The sequence below is a fragment of the Sus scrofa genome, chromosome 7 (genome assembly GCF_054392235.1).
Source record: "Sus scrofa isolate SSC_HxYL_T2T_F1_AM1 chromosome 7, Sscrofa_HxYL_maternal_Yorkshire_Landrace_v2.0, whole genome shotgun sequence".
NCBI lineage: Eukaryota > Metazoa > Chordata > Mammalia > Artiodactyla > Suidae > Sus > Sus scrofa.
The window spans coordinates 1,671,839-1,688,250 of record NC_139389.1 but is presented as its reverse complement, the minus strand read 5'-3'; the positions used below and the strand labels follow the sequence as shown (position 1 = coordinate 1,688,250).

Here is a 16,412-nt window from a genome sequence, read left to right as displayed (position 1 = left end):
CTGACGGGAAGTGTGGTCCGCGGAGGTTCGCGCGGCCTGACGGGAAGTGTGGTCCGTGGAGGCTGGCCCGCGCGTCCCCTTGCGGCTCGGCGAGCACCCTTCCTGGGGCCCTAGAGGCCGGCAGCTTGGGCGTGCGCAGACCTGTTCTTTGTAGAACGTCGCCGCGGCTGCGCGAGGGGAACGGCTTTCGGGGCGGGTGGAGGGCAGAGGTCGCAGGGCAGGGGGTCGGAGGGCAGGGGGCGGGGAAGGGGAGAAGGCCGGGCGCAGCGGCGGGAAACCGGGCGGGACGGAGCAAAGAAAACGCAGAGGTCCGCGTCTGGAAACGCTCGGCTCCGCGGCCGCGGGGAGACGAGCCTGGGGAGACCCCGCCCCCGGGGTGTGGCCTTCGGCCCCGAACGCTGCTCGGACGCGGGGTTGGCCGCCGGGAGACGGCGCTTCCGGGAGGCGGCGCTGCGCGCTTCGAGGGACCGGGCGACCGTCTGTGCGGCCCTTCTGCGTCCCCGAAAGCGTCTTCTCCCCACGCGTGTCACAGACCCGCCCCTTGGTGTTTAGAGGAAGAAAGAGAGTTAAAAGGGTGGACTCTCCCAAAAGCTGCCAGTCTAATTTAATACGAATTTACTCTTCACACGAACATCTCGAAACGTCCAAAAGCAAACACCCGAGGGTTTCAAAAAGAGCCTTTTCGTGTGAGACGATTTTGCAAAACGAGGAATGGCTCACAAAGAACTGGCACCAGGCGGAGGACGGGGTCGAAAGAAAGAGCAAAGGAGGCGTTGCTTTGGGTTGACGTTGGCTGTAGCGCTGTCCCCCCGCCGGGCAGTTGGTAAGAGGACCGAAATCCGATGTTTCGGTGGTTTTCCAAGTAGAGGTGTTCCCACTAGGTAAGGTTAGTGGGAGGCGAGCAAACGTAAGCTAAGAAGGAGCCTTTGGTCCTGGGCCGTCGTTCAGTTTGACGTGCAGGGTCACGGTCATCCCCCCGCGCAACCGCGCCGACCTCGCGGGAGCCAGGACTTGGGGAAGAGCTTTGCAGGGAGGGAAAGACGCCTCCCTCCACCGCCTGAGGCCCCGGCCGGGCCTGCCAGCGAAACTGGCACAAGGCGGGTTGAAAAGAGGAGGAGGAGTTAGGGACGGATAGACTCACGGAGCGCGGTGGGGAGCTTGGGCGTGGAGAGCAGTGCCTTTGTAGGGAAGGGAGGAGACCGACGGAGAGCGTCTTGCGTTTCCAGGGAGGCGGCTTGTGGGAGGGCAGGTACTTGGGAGCGAATGCCAGCCGGGCACTGGCTGGTCAAGGGTGTTAGGCAGCGTCCTCTGGTGCCAGCCGGGGACTGGCTGGTCAAGGGTGTTAGGCAGCGTCCCCTGGTGCCACCTTTGGGCTGCTGAGGGTCTGGGGTTTTCTCCCGCGATTAACTTTTTTTTTTTTTTTTGCCTTTTTCTAGGGCCATTCCCGCGGCATATGGAGGGTCCCAGGCCAGGGGTCCAGTCCGAGCCTAAGCCTACACCACAGCCGCAGCAACGCGAGATCCGAGCCGCCTCTGCAACCTACGCCGCAGCTCACCCACTGAGCAAGGCCGGGGATCGAACCCCCAACCTCGTGGTTCCTAGTTAGATTCGCTAACCACTGAGCCATGACGGGAGCTCCTTCAGTGATTGACTTTTGTCCTTCCTGGGCAGAGGGGGAGGGGGACACCCACAGATTTATGTCCTGCTCTTGGGCAAATTAGCTTCTTCTCAGCTCTCTTCAGCTCAAAATAATCCTTATGCCATATACTCTGCCACCCTTCAGGTTCCAGGGCGGTCCTCAGAAGGAATTTTGGAGAAAATATTACTAAATATGGAAATGTAATGCACTGCCTTAATTTTAAACATGTATAGAAATATATGGACATGCGGTCACCTCTAACACAAGCAAAATACTTTAAAATAGTATTTTAAACAACTGGACAACAACTGTGACGTTTCCTGAATTTTTTTTTTAATAAATGTGAGGCTTAAAACTTTTTTTAAAAGAAATAATACATGCTTATCACGGAAAGTCTACGCAGAGATCCTCCTGGTTAATATTTTAGCTCCCTCTTCCAGTCTTTCAAAATGCACTTCAGTATTACACTGTGCACTTACCTGTAATTTCATTCTTTATTGTTACCTGATGCATATTTTTTAATTTCAATTTTTAAAAAATTTTTATTTTTGTCTTTTCGCCATTTCTTGGGCCACTCCCATGGCATGTGGAGGTTCCCAGGCTAGGGGTCGAATCGGAGCTGTAGCCGCCGGCCTACACCAGAGCCACAGCAACGTGGGATCTGAGCCGTGTCTGCGACCTACACCACAGCTCACAGCAACGGCGGATCCTTAACCCACTTAAGAAGGCCAGGGATCGAACCCGCAACCTCACGGTTCCCAGTCGGATTCGTTAACCACTGTGCCACGACAGGAACTCCCTTGATGTATATTTTTAAAAGTTTTTATTATAGTGGGAAAATATTCAATGTGTAATATGGGGTAAAAATGAGAAGTGACAAACTCATTTATATCATGTAATCCCATTTTATTTTTATACGTGTGTTTATGTGTATTGTATATAATATATGAAAGAAAAAATAAGAAAAGGAAAAACATAGAAAACTCTCTGTGTGTGATACGCACTTTCTTCCCACAGTCCCGCACATGAGTAAGATTGTGCCATTTGGCTGGACTGTGGGTGAAGATACTCGGGACTTGCCCCAGAATGTGGGCTCGAGTTGGCCACAGTTGACCTCGGACAAGCTCCTTGCCTTCCCAGCCTCAGCTTCCAAATCTAAGAGGGAAACAGCAACGCCTCTCTCCCAGTCTCTTGTGAGAATTCAGCGATCTTACGGATGTGAAAGTGACAGTAAGCCCTCTGCTGCTCCTTTTTCCTGGACCCCAGCTCATTCTGTCTGAAGTTCAGAGTTTTCTCCACTAGATGGTGGTGGTAGAAAAACAAAATGAATAAATCATACCAGCTTTTCTAACTAAATTTAAGCTTTCTTTTTAAGTCAGCATGCACACCAACGTTTGGAAGGTTGCAGGAAACGAGAGCAACATAAAGCAGTAAACCCTAGGCCTAAATTTCGCCTTCTCGTACCTCACTGCTGAATTGTTTTCACCTGCTTCGTGGTTCACTTTGAACGGAGTCACCGTCTTTGTCCTCCTGCCCCAGAATCACAGTGGGGATGATGGATTCTGTGGGTGACTCGCCCTCTGTTCTGTGGCCACAAGGTCCTAAGTGCTGCCGTGTAACAAGGCTCCTGGTGTCACGGAGCCTCAGGCAGCATCTCGCCCCAGGATCCACGCCCTTTCGAGTCCCGTTAATCCCAGGGTGAGGCACATCCCTGAGGCTTTAGTCACTGTCCTAAAAGTCAGGCCACTCAGCCCGTGGCCATCTGCGCTGCCCGCTTGGGAGTGCCCTCCCCCAGCCCAACCTCCTGGGCCTTTCTTTTCCCGATTCCCCTCTGTAGCCCCTGGAACCTGCACCCCATTTCTTATTGTCTTTATTCTGATACTTTGCACACAGTGTCTTGCTACTGTAATAAAGCCTTTGAGTGGTTCTACTCTCCTGCTGGTCTTATTGGTATAAAACAAGTGTACTGACGTCTATTAATTTCTTTCGTATTCGGCCTTTGTGAGGGGACTTTTACGTGACTTTCAGTTGGTCCTTGTTGTGTACACATATATCTGAACGTTGTCACTGGTTCCTGGCACAGAGTTTCAGAAACCCATGGAACTTCCTGACTGACAGGAGAGCCAATGAGGTGATGGCACTGGGTCCCTAGAGAACTTCCGGCCCGGGCCGGTCACGTCACCCAAAAGACCCAGCACAATCCAGGCCAGCCATCTGTAGTGTGGGGAGGAACGTGGGACGTGGAGTCGAGTCCCCTGGCCAGTGATTCAATCAGTTGTGCAGCCTACACAGTGGAAGCCCCGTAAAAACTCCGCAAAGGCTGGTGGCGCGTCCTGGTTGCTGAGCTTACCGACGGGGTGGGACGAGCCCTGTCTCCATGGACCTGCCACCAGACCTCGAGTTATGCACATCCTTTGTTAAAAGACTCATCAGAAGTGCTTTCTCTGAGTTCTGCGATTTGGTCCAGAGAATTAGCAAACCTGGGGGCGGGGGGCCCACATTTGTAGCCAGTTGGTAGGAGGGCAGCTGATCCTTGAGCCTTGAGGCTGGAGTGTGCAGCGGGTCGCTCTTGTGGGCAACTGTGCCCTGACCAGCTGGGGAGCCTGTGTCAGATAGAATTGAACTGCAGGATGCCTAGTTGGTGTGGGCGGGTTCGTGTCCCAACAGTGCTTCTCTTTCTTTCTGAATCGCACTGGCCAGTACTAGCTACTGTTAAACCATTGGAGAAAGTAGCTCTCTTGACCGTATCAAGTGAAATGTGCAATGACATAGACAAAATTCTGCTTCAATCTCTGATTTTGAAAAACTTCTGGTAAAACAAAGATACCGCATTACCGCGATGGGTTGTTTGCTTTGCCTCCAACTAGCGGCCACCGTGGTGTTAATGGCGAAAACACTAAGACACTCGTCAGCTCTTCTCACGCTTCTCACCCTGGCGGCCTTTCCCGTCGTTTGCCGTCTGGGTTTCGTTTACTCCTCAGTTTAGAGGAGTCTCTTCATCATCCTGCACCCTCCAGGCTGGTTTGGTCCCTTCGCTCGTTTGAGTTCTTGTCTGTCCCTCACAGCAGGTGCCTCTTGGTAGTGTCATCTCCCACTTTCCTGTCTGTTGCCGCTCCTGCCAGCTTCCATTCCAGGACGGGCAGGCCCCAGCCGGGCGGAGGGGTGCTAAGCAGGCCCTGGAAAATGACTGGGAGCGAAACAGGCAGACAGGTGTCAGGGCGGGCCTGACCCCTCGCCCTAAGTGTCACATCAGGACTGTTTTGTTTTGTCCGGAGAAACAGCCTGGATGGGGCTTTTCATTATCTAAGGCTGAGATGAAGACCTGCTGACGTGGAGCTGTCTAGAGAACCTTCCATAGAGAAAAGACACTTTTCTGGAGGTGGGAGTAAGATGGTCTCCTAGGGTCGGAGAAGAGGTGCCATTGGGAAGGAGACGGGGTTGCTCTGGGGGGAGATGGGTTTCCATGGAGGAGAGGAGAGAACGTGGAGGGTGAGCCGTGCATCTGTGTTCTTCTTGTTCATCAAACTGAAGCCTCCAGGGGGCTGAAGACCAGAGCGGGAGCTTACGATTTGGAGAAACGGCCTTCTGGGCACAAATCTGGGTCTGGAAGACCCAGCAGCCCTGTGCTGGAGGGGAGGCCACCTCCCCCAGCTCTCTCTGGCCCTCGGGACAGGGGCCCCCACAGCTCAGACCCTGGTGTTTGCACCATGGCGCTACCAGCTGGGCCAGTGCCCAGGCTTCTTCAGGGAGGGTGTTGACCGTGGCCATCACCCAGCAGGCGGGAGGACCCTGCAGACACACACGAGGACCACAGCCCAGAGAACACTTGGTGGCCTTCCTAAGCAGCTCTAGGAATTTCCAGAAATGAGCAGGGGGACACTGGGAGCTGCACAGTGGCCTGTTGGCAGAAGGGTCTCCAAGTGTAGTGGAGAGTCTCAGAGACACATTAAAAATTAACCTTAAGTCCAACCAATGAGCCTTTCACATGGAATAAACAGAAGAGCAGAAATGAGCCTTGGCCTCTGCCTGCTGCCACAGGCAAAAAGTCATTCAAATTGGACCACAGGCCTTGGTGTGAAAGCATGAAGCTTCTGTAAGGAGACATGGAAGAATGGCTTCAGGGCTTTGGGTTCATAAGCGTTTCTTACTGAGCACCTAGACAGCACTAGTCATTAAAAATATATGTAAATTGGACTTAATTAAAATGTAAAAATATCTGCTCTTCAAAAGACGTCTGTGGGAAACTAAAAACGCACGTCATAGACCGAGAGAAAATATTTGCAATACATATATCTGCACTGGCCTTGTAATCAGAGTATATAAAGAATTATTGCAACTCAATAATAAGACAAAACACCCCCGTTTTTAAATGGGCAAAAGGCATAAAGGAATACCTCAGGAGTTCCTGTTGAGGCTCAGTGGATTAGGAACCAGACTAGTGTCCATGAAGTTGTGGGTTTGATTCCTGTCCCCACTCAGTGGGTTAAGGATCTGGCATTGCTGTGAGCTGTGATGCAAGTTGCAGACAAGGCTTGGATCCTGCGTTGCTGTGGCCGTGGTGTAGACCAGCAGCTGTAGTTCCAATTTGACCTCTAGCCTGCGGACTTCCATATGCTGGGGCCCTAAAGAGACCAAAAACAAAACAAAACAAAACAAACAAACAACAACAACAACAACAAAAAGAATACTGTACACAAAAGAAGATATATGAATAGAAAGCACACATGAAGCAGCACAGTGAAACACATGAAAACCGTCATGAGATACTGCTGAACTCAGTCTAGAACAACTGAAAATACAGACAATATTAAGTGTTGGCAAAGACAAGGCACGGAGGGAACCTGAGCGTTGCTCTGGAGAGCGCAAAATGGTTAAGTCACTTTGGAAAATCATTTGGCAGTTTTCTTTTTAAATTAAACATATTGAAATACAGTTGATTTACAAGGCGGCGCCAATTTCTTCGGTACAGCAAAGTGCCCCAGTCAGATATATACACACACGCCCTTTCTTCTGTTGGCTCCCATCATGGTCTATCCCATGAGACTGGATATAGTTCCCCGAGCTGAAGAGCTGGACCTCATGGCTCCTCCATTCTAGATGGAATAGTTTGCATCCATCAACCCCAAACTCCCCGTCCCTCCCGCTCCAATTTTCTTCAAAAGAGAAACACACTCTTGCCGCATGATTCCCAAGAGAGATAGAAACACATTCACGTGTTCACAAGACGCCTTGAATGCAAATTCTCAACACAGCCTTGTTCGTAATAGTCCTAAAATGGCAACACCCGAACGGCCATCAAAAGCCGAATGGAAAAATCATGGTGTATTTATGCGGTGGGAAAGGAGCTGCCAATACACGCACAGGAGAGCCTGTCTCCCCCTGAGCCTTGTGCCCTTTCTTCTTACCTGCAGGGCCTCCGGGGGAGACACTGGCGAGACACCTCACTGTCAAGCACGGTACTTAGAATAGAAAAAAATTCTTTAAAAGTAATTAAATTAACGTTAATTAAAAACATCAAAGACTCCTACATGGCAGTAAGAAAACAGCAAATTTAATGAAAACTGAGCAAAGAACAAACATGTACCTAATAAAAGACAAAGACCAAACAGCATGTGTATACCCACGTGTGTGTACATACGAAAAAGATTCTCAGCCCTTTGGTAACCAGAGGAATGCAGTGTAAATTTAATGAGGATGTTACCGCGCGTACTCCAGTGCTCACTGCAGCACTCTACACAACAGCCAAGACATGGAAACAACCAAAATGTCCCTCGACAGAGGAGTGGATCAAGAAGAAGTGGTACCGATACACGATGGAATATTACTCAGCCATTAAGAGGAAAGAAGTAATGACATTTGCGGCAACATGGAGGGACCTAGAAGTTATCATGCTCAGTGCGGTCAGTCAGACGGTGAGACGCCAACATCATGTGCCTTCACTGACATGCGGAATCTAAAGAAAGGACACAATGAACTTTGCAGAGCAGATACCGACTCACAGGCTTTGAAAAACTTATGGTTTCCGAAGGAGACAGGGTGGGGGTTGGGAGGGATGCACTGGGGGTTTGGGATGGAAATGCTATAAAAGTGGGTTGTGATGATTGTTGTGCACCTATAAATGTAATAAAATTCATTAAAAATAAGGATATGGGAGTTCCCACCGTGGCGCAGTGGTTAACGAATCCGACTAGGAACCATGAGGTCGCGGGTTCGATCCCTGCCCTTGCTCAGTGGGTTAACAATCCGGCGTTGCCGTGAGCTGTGGTGTAGGTTGCAGACGCGGCTCGCATCTCTCGTTGCTGTGGCTCTGGCGTAGGCAGGTGGCTAAGCTCCGATTCGACCCCTAGCCTGGGAACCTCCATATGCCGCGGGAGGGGCCCAAAGAAATAGCAAAAAGACCAAAAAAAAAAAAAAATAAGGATATGACTGCACATCCACTAGATTAGCAACATTTCAAGTGTTGTTAAAGACACAGAGCAACGGGAACGTTTCCGCAGTGCTGGCAGTTCTCTGTTGGCGCCCACGCTGCCACGTGCGTCAGGCATCACGGTGGTGTTCTTACAGGCTCCACCGAACACGTCTGGAGCGCGCTTCCGCAGCGGGGCGCATGCACACGCCTTACAACGCGTGAATAATCAAACACTGGGTAGTAATGAAAACCAGGAGAAACACCTATCCACAATAATATGATGGCTCAAAGGTAATTTTAAATGAAAAAAAAAAAACCCAAATAATATAAACAGTACAAGTACATTTACGCACAAGTCCAAATCCAACAAAACAAAGCTTTACATTTAGAGTGTACGTACAGGTGCTAAAAACTGCAAAGAAAGTAAAAGAAATGATTATAAACTTTCAGATTAGTAGTTAATTCATGGGGGAGGACAAGGAATGGGATTTGGAGTTGCTGGCAATATGCCAGCTCTGGCGGTGACTCTTTGGGTGTTGATAATTGTCTCTTAAGTGATTCTTATAATTCTTTGTACTTTCCACAGGCACATGTTACAGTGGAGGAAAAAAAGTATTTTAAGTTAATGTGACTTCATTTTGCAGCCATGGGCTGGTAATGTCCTCGCATACAGTGAGCAAGAAGTGGTTTTGCTCAGGGATTCAGAAAACTGAGATGCTTGGGACTAGTTTTCCCTTTAGAACTGAGCCTCTACAGTGCTCAGTGGATACTCTTATTTTTTATGAGAGTTGGTCACATTAGTGCCAAAAAATATTACCAATCCTGACCATAAAGGCTGCCATTTATCAAGCGCCTCTGATGCCTCAGCTGTCTTCTCCCCCTTCTTTTTAGGGCCACTCTTGCCCTCTCTGCTGCCGTCTCTTCCCGTGGAAACTTTCTCTCCTGAGCCTTACCCTCTGGGGAAACGCAAGCCAACATTTGGTCCCAAGAGCATGGCTTGGGCTTTGCACTTCTGTAATTTCATGCCTTGTTCCTGTCATAAGGTTCTTCTAGCCTGTGAAATTAACTTCCAATTTAGAAGGCAGAAAAGCAGTCTCAAGAACATAAACATAAATATACCCTTCCTCAAATTCCAACTGGGGGGAAAAAAAAAGATGATTCATGCTGCAGAATGGAATTTTTAGAATTTGGGCGTGAATACTCCCCCTTTCCCTGGTTGTTTCAGATGGTCTCAGCAGCAGCGAAGGTTTTACCTTATAGCAAGCGATTTATTTGTTCTTTCCTTTTCGGGCGTAAAGAATCAATGCGAGGGAGGTCCGTGTGCGGAATGGGGGAAGGACAGAGAGAACCTGTGGCGATAGTTGGAACTGGAAAACTCGCAGTGTGAACTCATGGTTTAAAACCTCATCTTTCCTCGCTCCCTCCATGAAAGGACTGGAAGCAATGACAGCCCAGCAGCAAAGAACACTCTCGCCGCCCCCATGGTGACTTCTACATGTCATTCTTCTCCAGAAGGGACAGGAAGTGGCAGATTCGAGAAACAGGGCAGGACATCTACAAGGTGAGCTTGTACCGGCTCGTTATGCCAGAGTAAGGCCGCCTCAAAAGTATGAGGGCGCCCCCACCGGCCAAAGCTGGGACAGGTTGAGCGTGACGACGAGCAACACAGGGACTGTTTATTCGTTTTTGGAAATCCATGGGTTCATACTGATGCCACAAAGGGAGTGAGATCAGGCTGGGGATGGAGAGTCCTTCTTCCGAGCAGAATACCTGTCGATCGATGCAGAAGACGACAGAACCAGAAAATCATCCTTCCAGGATCCCTGTGGTCATGACTGCTTCAGGCAGGAATGAAAACTGCAAGTGACAGATCCCTGGGGAACAGGACACCCTCCCGTCCTCTGAAGTTGTGCATTTCGTACAAAAGAACAAAGGGTAACTTCACTTTGGAGAAATCCGGCAGATGCCACCTGCATCAGGTCACCACATTTAATGTGACTCATCACGACCCAGGCTACCCCACGAGCCCCCTATAGTCCATCACGTCGGTGGCTTTCCCGCCCAGTGGTTTACCTGGTAAACAGGCAGGCAGTTCAGATGGGCAGATACCTTATGAAGAAATATCTGGAGTCTCCAAAAATATCGATGTCATGGAAAGTTAAAGAAAAATAAGAGACTGGGTTATTGTTTCCTGACTAGGTAAAAGGAGACAAGAGAGAAAGATGTGCCAACTGGATGTGCTGTGTGATTTTTGACTGGATCCTGTCTTGTCGTCGAGGAGACATGCGGATGCACTGGGGATAAAGTTTCAGGAGGTCTGTAACTTCCTCTCTGAAAAGAGGCACAGCAGATACCGGAAACAGAAGCACTTGGTGAACCTAGTGCAGGACGTGTGGGTGTTCCTCATACTCTTCCTGCTGATGCTCTGTAGGTTTTAAGTTCTAAAAGAGTAAGTCCAAGGAAAGAAAATATATCCAACAAAAATTCCACGGAATGCGTGTTCACTCTGGAAATGTATTTGTGGATTTATGAATCCTGTTGACCCAGGTACTTTGTTCCTGTCGAATAGCATTCATGTCATTTCCCAAGCAGTGTGTTAGGTCAGTGACGTGTATTTACATTTTATAAGAAAATTTTAAAAAGTTGATACTTAGATGAACAAATTGTGCAGCCATTATAGAACTAAAGAGCTAAAACGGCATTTAGTAACTTCCGAGGAGACTAAGGGTTAAATGGTCCCATCTAGGTTTTTATCCAGTTTTTTCAACCCTCTCTTTTATTTTCATTTTTTATTGCACAAAATTTAGCTCCTTACTCACAGTCACTTGGAAATTTTAAGGGTCTAATATCAGCTGGGTTGTAAACAAGTCTGACTGTTCCATAACATCAGAGCCCTCCTGGCTCCAAGTTTCCTATCCCCGGGGAGAAAGGAAGACAGAGAAGTTGGTTTTTAATTACTGTTAATTTTCTGCTAATCACAAAGTCACACAGCCTGTGGCAGTGCCACCAGGAGAAGGGTAAGAGTCTTAACTCTTCCTCACCCACCTTTTTGACTGGCCTTTCCTCCGGCCGAGTGACCCGACCGGTGTGGGCTGTGATTTACCGCTCCTTGGATCCAGCCTGGGTGCCCTGGAACAGCTGGCCACCGACGGCCGTGGTGCTCGCCTCCCTCTTGTAACAAGTTGACTTTTCATTATTCGTGTGATTGGGTTTCCTATTTCTAAACTACTTCCCTGAAGTATAACTTAGAGATCATAAAATCCACCCGTCCTAAGTTCACAATTCCACTCTGTTTTAGGAAACCGAACGAGGTGCTCAAAGTGATTTTGTTCTGTTTTGTTTCGTTTGGCTGCACCCTCAGCTGTGGCAGTTCTGGGGCACAGGGGTCGAAGCTGCGCTGAGCTACAGCCTGTGCCGTGGCCCCGGCAATGCTGGGTCCTCTGCTCGCTGCACCCCAGGGAACTCCCAAGGGGGTCCGGACAGCTCCATCGCCCAGCAAGATTTCGTTTACCGTGAACCCCTGTTCCTGCTCTCAGCCCCCGGCAACCACTGATCTTCTTCCTGTGTCTGTGCATTTGCCTTTTCTGGACATTTCATACCAACGGAACCTCACCGTTGATGGTCTTTGTTTCTGGCTTTTTTTCACCTACACAGTGTCTTCGTGGGTCCGGGCTGCGTCGGGGTCAGTGCCTCATTCCTTCTCACGGTTGAGTGGCGTCGAATCCCATCGGCGCGGGTGTATCCAGGGCCTTTCTCCAAACCCGTTGCTGGACACGGGGTCGAGTCCATTTCCCAGCCGGTGTGAGTAACGCTGCTGTGGGCATTCGTGTGAGGCTTTGTGTTCATAGGTTTTCATTTCTCTTGGGAAGATACCTGGGAGGAGAATTATTAGGTCACACGGGAATAACGTGACAAGAAACTGCCAAGCTGTTTCCCAAGACGCCTGCACCACTTCAGGCTCCCACCAGCATGAACCCGAGGGTTCCAGTTTCTCCACATCCTCACCAACATTTGCCTTCACCTGACCTTTTGGTTCCTTTGTTTTTTCTCTTTTTAGGGCCACACTTGTGGCCCATGGAAGTTCCCAGGCTAGGGGTGGAATCGGAGCTGCAGCTGGCGCCTACACCACAGCAACTCAGGATTTGAACCACATCTGCGACCTACACCACGGCTTATGGCAACGCTGGATCCTTAACCCACTGAGTGTGTCCGGGGGTGTAACCCACATCCTCGTTGATACTAGTCGGGTTGTTAACCTGCTGAGCCACAGGGGGAGCTCCCCCTTCATCTCGTTTTTTATTGTAGCTCTTCTAGTGGATGTGAAATATTATTTTATGGTAGTTTTAATATGCATTTCCAAAATGACAGATTTTTGAGCATTTTTGTGTGTGTGCATGTTAGCTCTTCTTTTATATAACTTCTTTGATATCTTTCACATCTTTGGTCCATTAAAAAAAAAGTGGTGTGTCATCATATTGTTGATTTATAAGAGTTTATTTCAGGACACAAGTCCTTTATCAAATATGTGATTTCACTGTATTTTCTCCAAGTCTGTAGCTTGTCTTTTCATTTTCCTATGGTGTCTCTTGAAGAGCAAGTATTGGATTTTGGTGACGTGCAATGTATTCGTTTTTGCTTTTATGGGTCGTACCCAGTGGTGCTTTTTGAGAGGAAGAAAATGCAATAGTTGTGTGGAAAGCGGGGGGCCTTTCATTTGCATTTTGGTATTTGTGAAGATTGTTCCACTTTCGTGTGTAGACATTGAGGAAGGCTTGTTGTTCTGGAGACATTCAGAGTGTGCGTGCAGGTGGGAGGCACCACATGGTCCAGTCTGGTGTGGATGCCAACCAGCCCGCAGTCACTGGCCACACGTGCTCCTAAGACAGCAGTCTTTTGCCAGTTTGTGGAAATGTCCCTTGAAAAGAACTGCAGTTTTGGGAGTTCCCGTTGTGGCACAGCAGTAATGAATCCAAGTAGTATCCATGAAGATGTGGGTTCAATCCCTGGCCTCGTTCAGTGGGTCAGGGATCCAGCATTGCCGTGAGCTATGGTGTGGTTTGCAGATGTGGCTCAGATCCTTTGTTGCTGTGGCTGTGGTGTAGGCCGGCAGCTGCAGCTCTGATTCAACCCCTAGCCTGGGAACTTCCATATGCCGCAGGTGCAGCCCTTAAAAAAAAAAAAAAAAAAAAAAAAAAAGACATTCCCGTTGTTTATGGGCACGGACTTGGGGGCTGAGTCTCGGTGGACAGACCCCGGTGGGGATGCATGTAGTACCTGTTTGTCCTGATGGTCAATATTGTACCAGGCTGCTTGTCCTCTGTGCCACTAGAAGCTGGACACAGTGTGGCACAGCACAACTGCATTACTGTCATCTAATCTTGGATGGCTTCTTTGAGTTGACTTTTCTTTTAGAACAAATGGACACAGTTAAAAACTTTGTCTCTAGTGATGAGTCAACAGCTCTTTGCTGGATACACAGGATGCATGGGACTTCTGCGTGGGGTGACACCTTTCTGTCTCTGACCTGGACCTCTCCCCCGGCCTCATTCACCGCCGATGTCTAAAGGCCATGTCAAACACTAAGGCCCTGGCTTTTCCCCCCAGATTGCTCCTCCCACAGCTTCTCCATCTTAGTCGATGTCCGCTTTCCCCTTCAGGGGCTCAGGGGAAATGTGGAAAGTGAGCCCCGCCTGCCATCTTTCTTTCGCTCCCGCAGCCAGTCGGTCATAAATCCTAGTGGCCCTAGATGCAATAGGAAACCATAGGTGGGATTCCAGCACAGAAAAGGAGACGAGGGAACAGCTCGTAAAGTCTGAATAAAGCATGGAGCTTAGTTCTTAGTAATGCATCAGCATTGGTTCGAGAGCTGTGACACGCACAGTCTACCAATGTAAGATGCTAAAAGTCAGAGAACTCGGGGGGCAGGGCACAGAGGGACCTGCCATGCTGTCTTTCCACTTTTCACCGTTTCTGTAGCTCTCAGACCCCTCCATGTAAAGATCATTAAGAAAAACCGCAAAGGAGCCGTTTCTGCTAGCTTCTGGCTGATTGGAGCCCTTGGCTGGTTCTCCGGAGCTGATTGGCTGGCTGGGCGGAGGGATACACAGATCAGCTCACGTGGCTTTCTGTGGGGATTTGCCACCGTCTCCGTACTTTTCACAATTTAATTCCTCCAAGGAAAATTGATGACCTCAAATCCGGTTGGTCTTTTTATAAAAACTTTGTTACATAATATATCTTTCACAAATATATATATATATATATATTTGTCTTTTTGTCTTTGCTATGGCCGCACCCGTGTCATATGGAGGTTCCCAGGCTAGGGTTCCAACCAACCCCAATCGGAGCTGTAGCCACCCGCCTACACCACAGCCACAGCAAGTCCAGATCCAAGCCACATCTGCGACCTATACCACAGCTCATGGCAACGCTGGATCCTTAACCCACTGAGCAAGGCCAGGGATGGAACCCACAACCTCCTGGTTCCTAGTCGGATTCGTTTCCACTGCGCCACAATGGGAACTCCAATATGTAATTTTGTTTAGTTTACTCTTCCTGAAGAGCCAAGTTTTCTCATCCTAGAAAAACACCCAAAGCTGGGCTTTTTAAAGATTATGCTGGAGTTCCCGTCGTGGAGCAGTGGTTAACGAATCCGACTAGGAACCATGAGGTTGCGGGTTCGACCCCTGCCGGTGCCCAGTTGGTTAACGATCCGGCGTTGCCGTGAGCTGTGGTGTAGGTTGCAGACGCGGCTCGGATCCCGCGTTGCTGTGGCTCTGGCGTAGGCCGGTGGCTACAGCTCTGATTAGACCCCTAACCTGGGAACCTCCATATGCCGCAGGAGCGGCCCAAGAAATAGAAAAAAAAAAGACAAAAAAAAAAAAAAGATTATGCTGTAATTCTTTATACACTGCTCAAAATGGAAATGTGTTTTTATTTTGTATGAAGTACATTGATCGGAATTAAAAGTAAGAACTCTTTTGGAAAAGCAGAGGGCCCTGGAGGCTGGTGGTGTTGGGGCGGACGGAGAGGTGGCAAGGGCTCTGACGGGGTGAAAATGAGAGCGTGGGACGGTCTAGGTTATCAGTCCTGTTTTCTAGGGAGTCAGGGTTCTAGGCAACTTCAGTGAGTCTAGGAATACACGGCTCTTGGAATCGGGCAGGTGGGTCATTTGCACTGGGTTCTCTTTTCTCCGCCTGTGACAAAGCCACGGGACAAAGGCAGAGGGCCTGTAGGGAGAGTTAATGAAAACTCACTCTCGTCCTGGATGCCTCTGCCTGTGACTTTTCCCTTGCTGTAAACAGCTGGAGATGTTGCAAATAATTTTAAGGGCTGAGATCATGAAAACTCGCTGGGTGCTTGCCTTCAGAAGCTCTCTCCTGCCGTCGCTGGCTGCATCCAAGTGCAAAGCGGGCAGAGAAGGCAGCCGTAGGGTTGCCATTCCCCAACCCCCGCTGCTGGGACTGTGCCCCAACTCTCAGGTCTGAAAGGGGCAGGAGGGAAGCTTCTGATGGCCAAGGACAAATGCAGGTTTGTGCTCCTGAGCGTGTTGTCACTCTGACGGGACGGGAAGGTGAAGGTGATATTTCATCCACTGTTACGGCCTGTCCTCTCCTTACCTGACCTCTGAAATGGAGCCATCAACTTTGAAAAGCCTGGTGTCTAAAATTAATATTCTTCCCCATCTGACTAAGAAGGCAACAGCTGAGCAACATGAGATCAAGGACCATCTGAGTTTAAACAGGGGCTCAAAGTGGCATTTGAGAGAGAGGACACTTCCTCTCAGAGTGGACACTTGTCTTTTCAGAAGACTTATTCTGGCTGTGGGTAAAGACTGTCATCAGAGCTGCTCGTCGGTCTGAACTCTTTGAAACTTCTCTTTATCTTCTGGAATGTATGTGCTGCCCCTGGAGCTGCCGAAACCCTGGAATGTCCTCCTATAAATGGTAATTGCTCTATTTTTCTTTCTTTCTATGTTGCTTTAAGTAACAAGTTGTACCAAACTCCAGGGAGGCCTTAACGTTTAGTGTTACTTTGCCAGATTTTAGATCTTGGGCCCAAGCTTTTGTTTAAATATGTTAATTTTTTTGTGGCTTCTTGACCCAAACTAAGTACCATCTCCAACTACCTATTACATTTTAGTGGTAGTTTATCTTAGAAGTAGCCATGTAATCCTCATTTTAAGAAAGTTTTTTTTTTTTTTTAGGGAAACTTGCAAGGAGGCTAATGATGGTCTATAGGGTATTTACAGAGCTCTGTTCACACACTGGTGTGTTTAAAAGTGAGGTCTTTGTATGGCCAAGTAGAATTTTGCAGAACACTGGATTTTAAATAATTTGGAACTCAAGTCATCATTTCACTAGA

The 16,412-nt window shown here is 48.9% G+C and overlaps 1 protein-coding gene and 1 long non-coding RNA gene across 22 annotated transcripts in view; one reads left to right on the top strand and one right to left on the bottom strand.

The window, feature by feature from the left end:
- Window positions 1-16,412, top strand: part of MYLK4 (myosin light chain kinase family member 4) — an 89,937-nt gene that overhangs the window by 745 nt on the left and 72,780 nt on the right. For 5 of the 21 annotated variants that reach the window (XM_084967216.1, XM_021100112.2, XM_021100109.2 and 2 more), the window contains exons 1-2: window positions 441-823; window positions 15,856-15,994. Coding sequence is in view for 7 of the 21 variants with exons in the window: in XM_021100112.2 (XP_020955771.1) it covers window positions 15,992-15,994 (3 nt within the window). In the remaining 14 variants the exon portion in view is untranslated. Of the gene's footprint in view, window positions 1-252; window positions 824-8,939; window positions 10,649-11,702; window positions 11,850-15,855; window positions 15,995-16,412 lie in introns of those variants that run through there. The other 16 variants (XM_084967205.1, XM_021100110.2, XM_084967207.1 and 13 more) reach the window with 10 other exon arrangements.
- Window positions 8,318-14,098, bottom strand: LOC146401130 (uncharacterized). Its single transcript, XR_014809448.1, has 2 exons — window positions 13,323-14,098; window positions 8,318-11,921 (listed from the first exon to the last, which is right to left on the bottom strand). It is a non-coding gene; the product is annotated as an uncharacterized LOC146401130 (long non-coding RNA).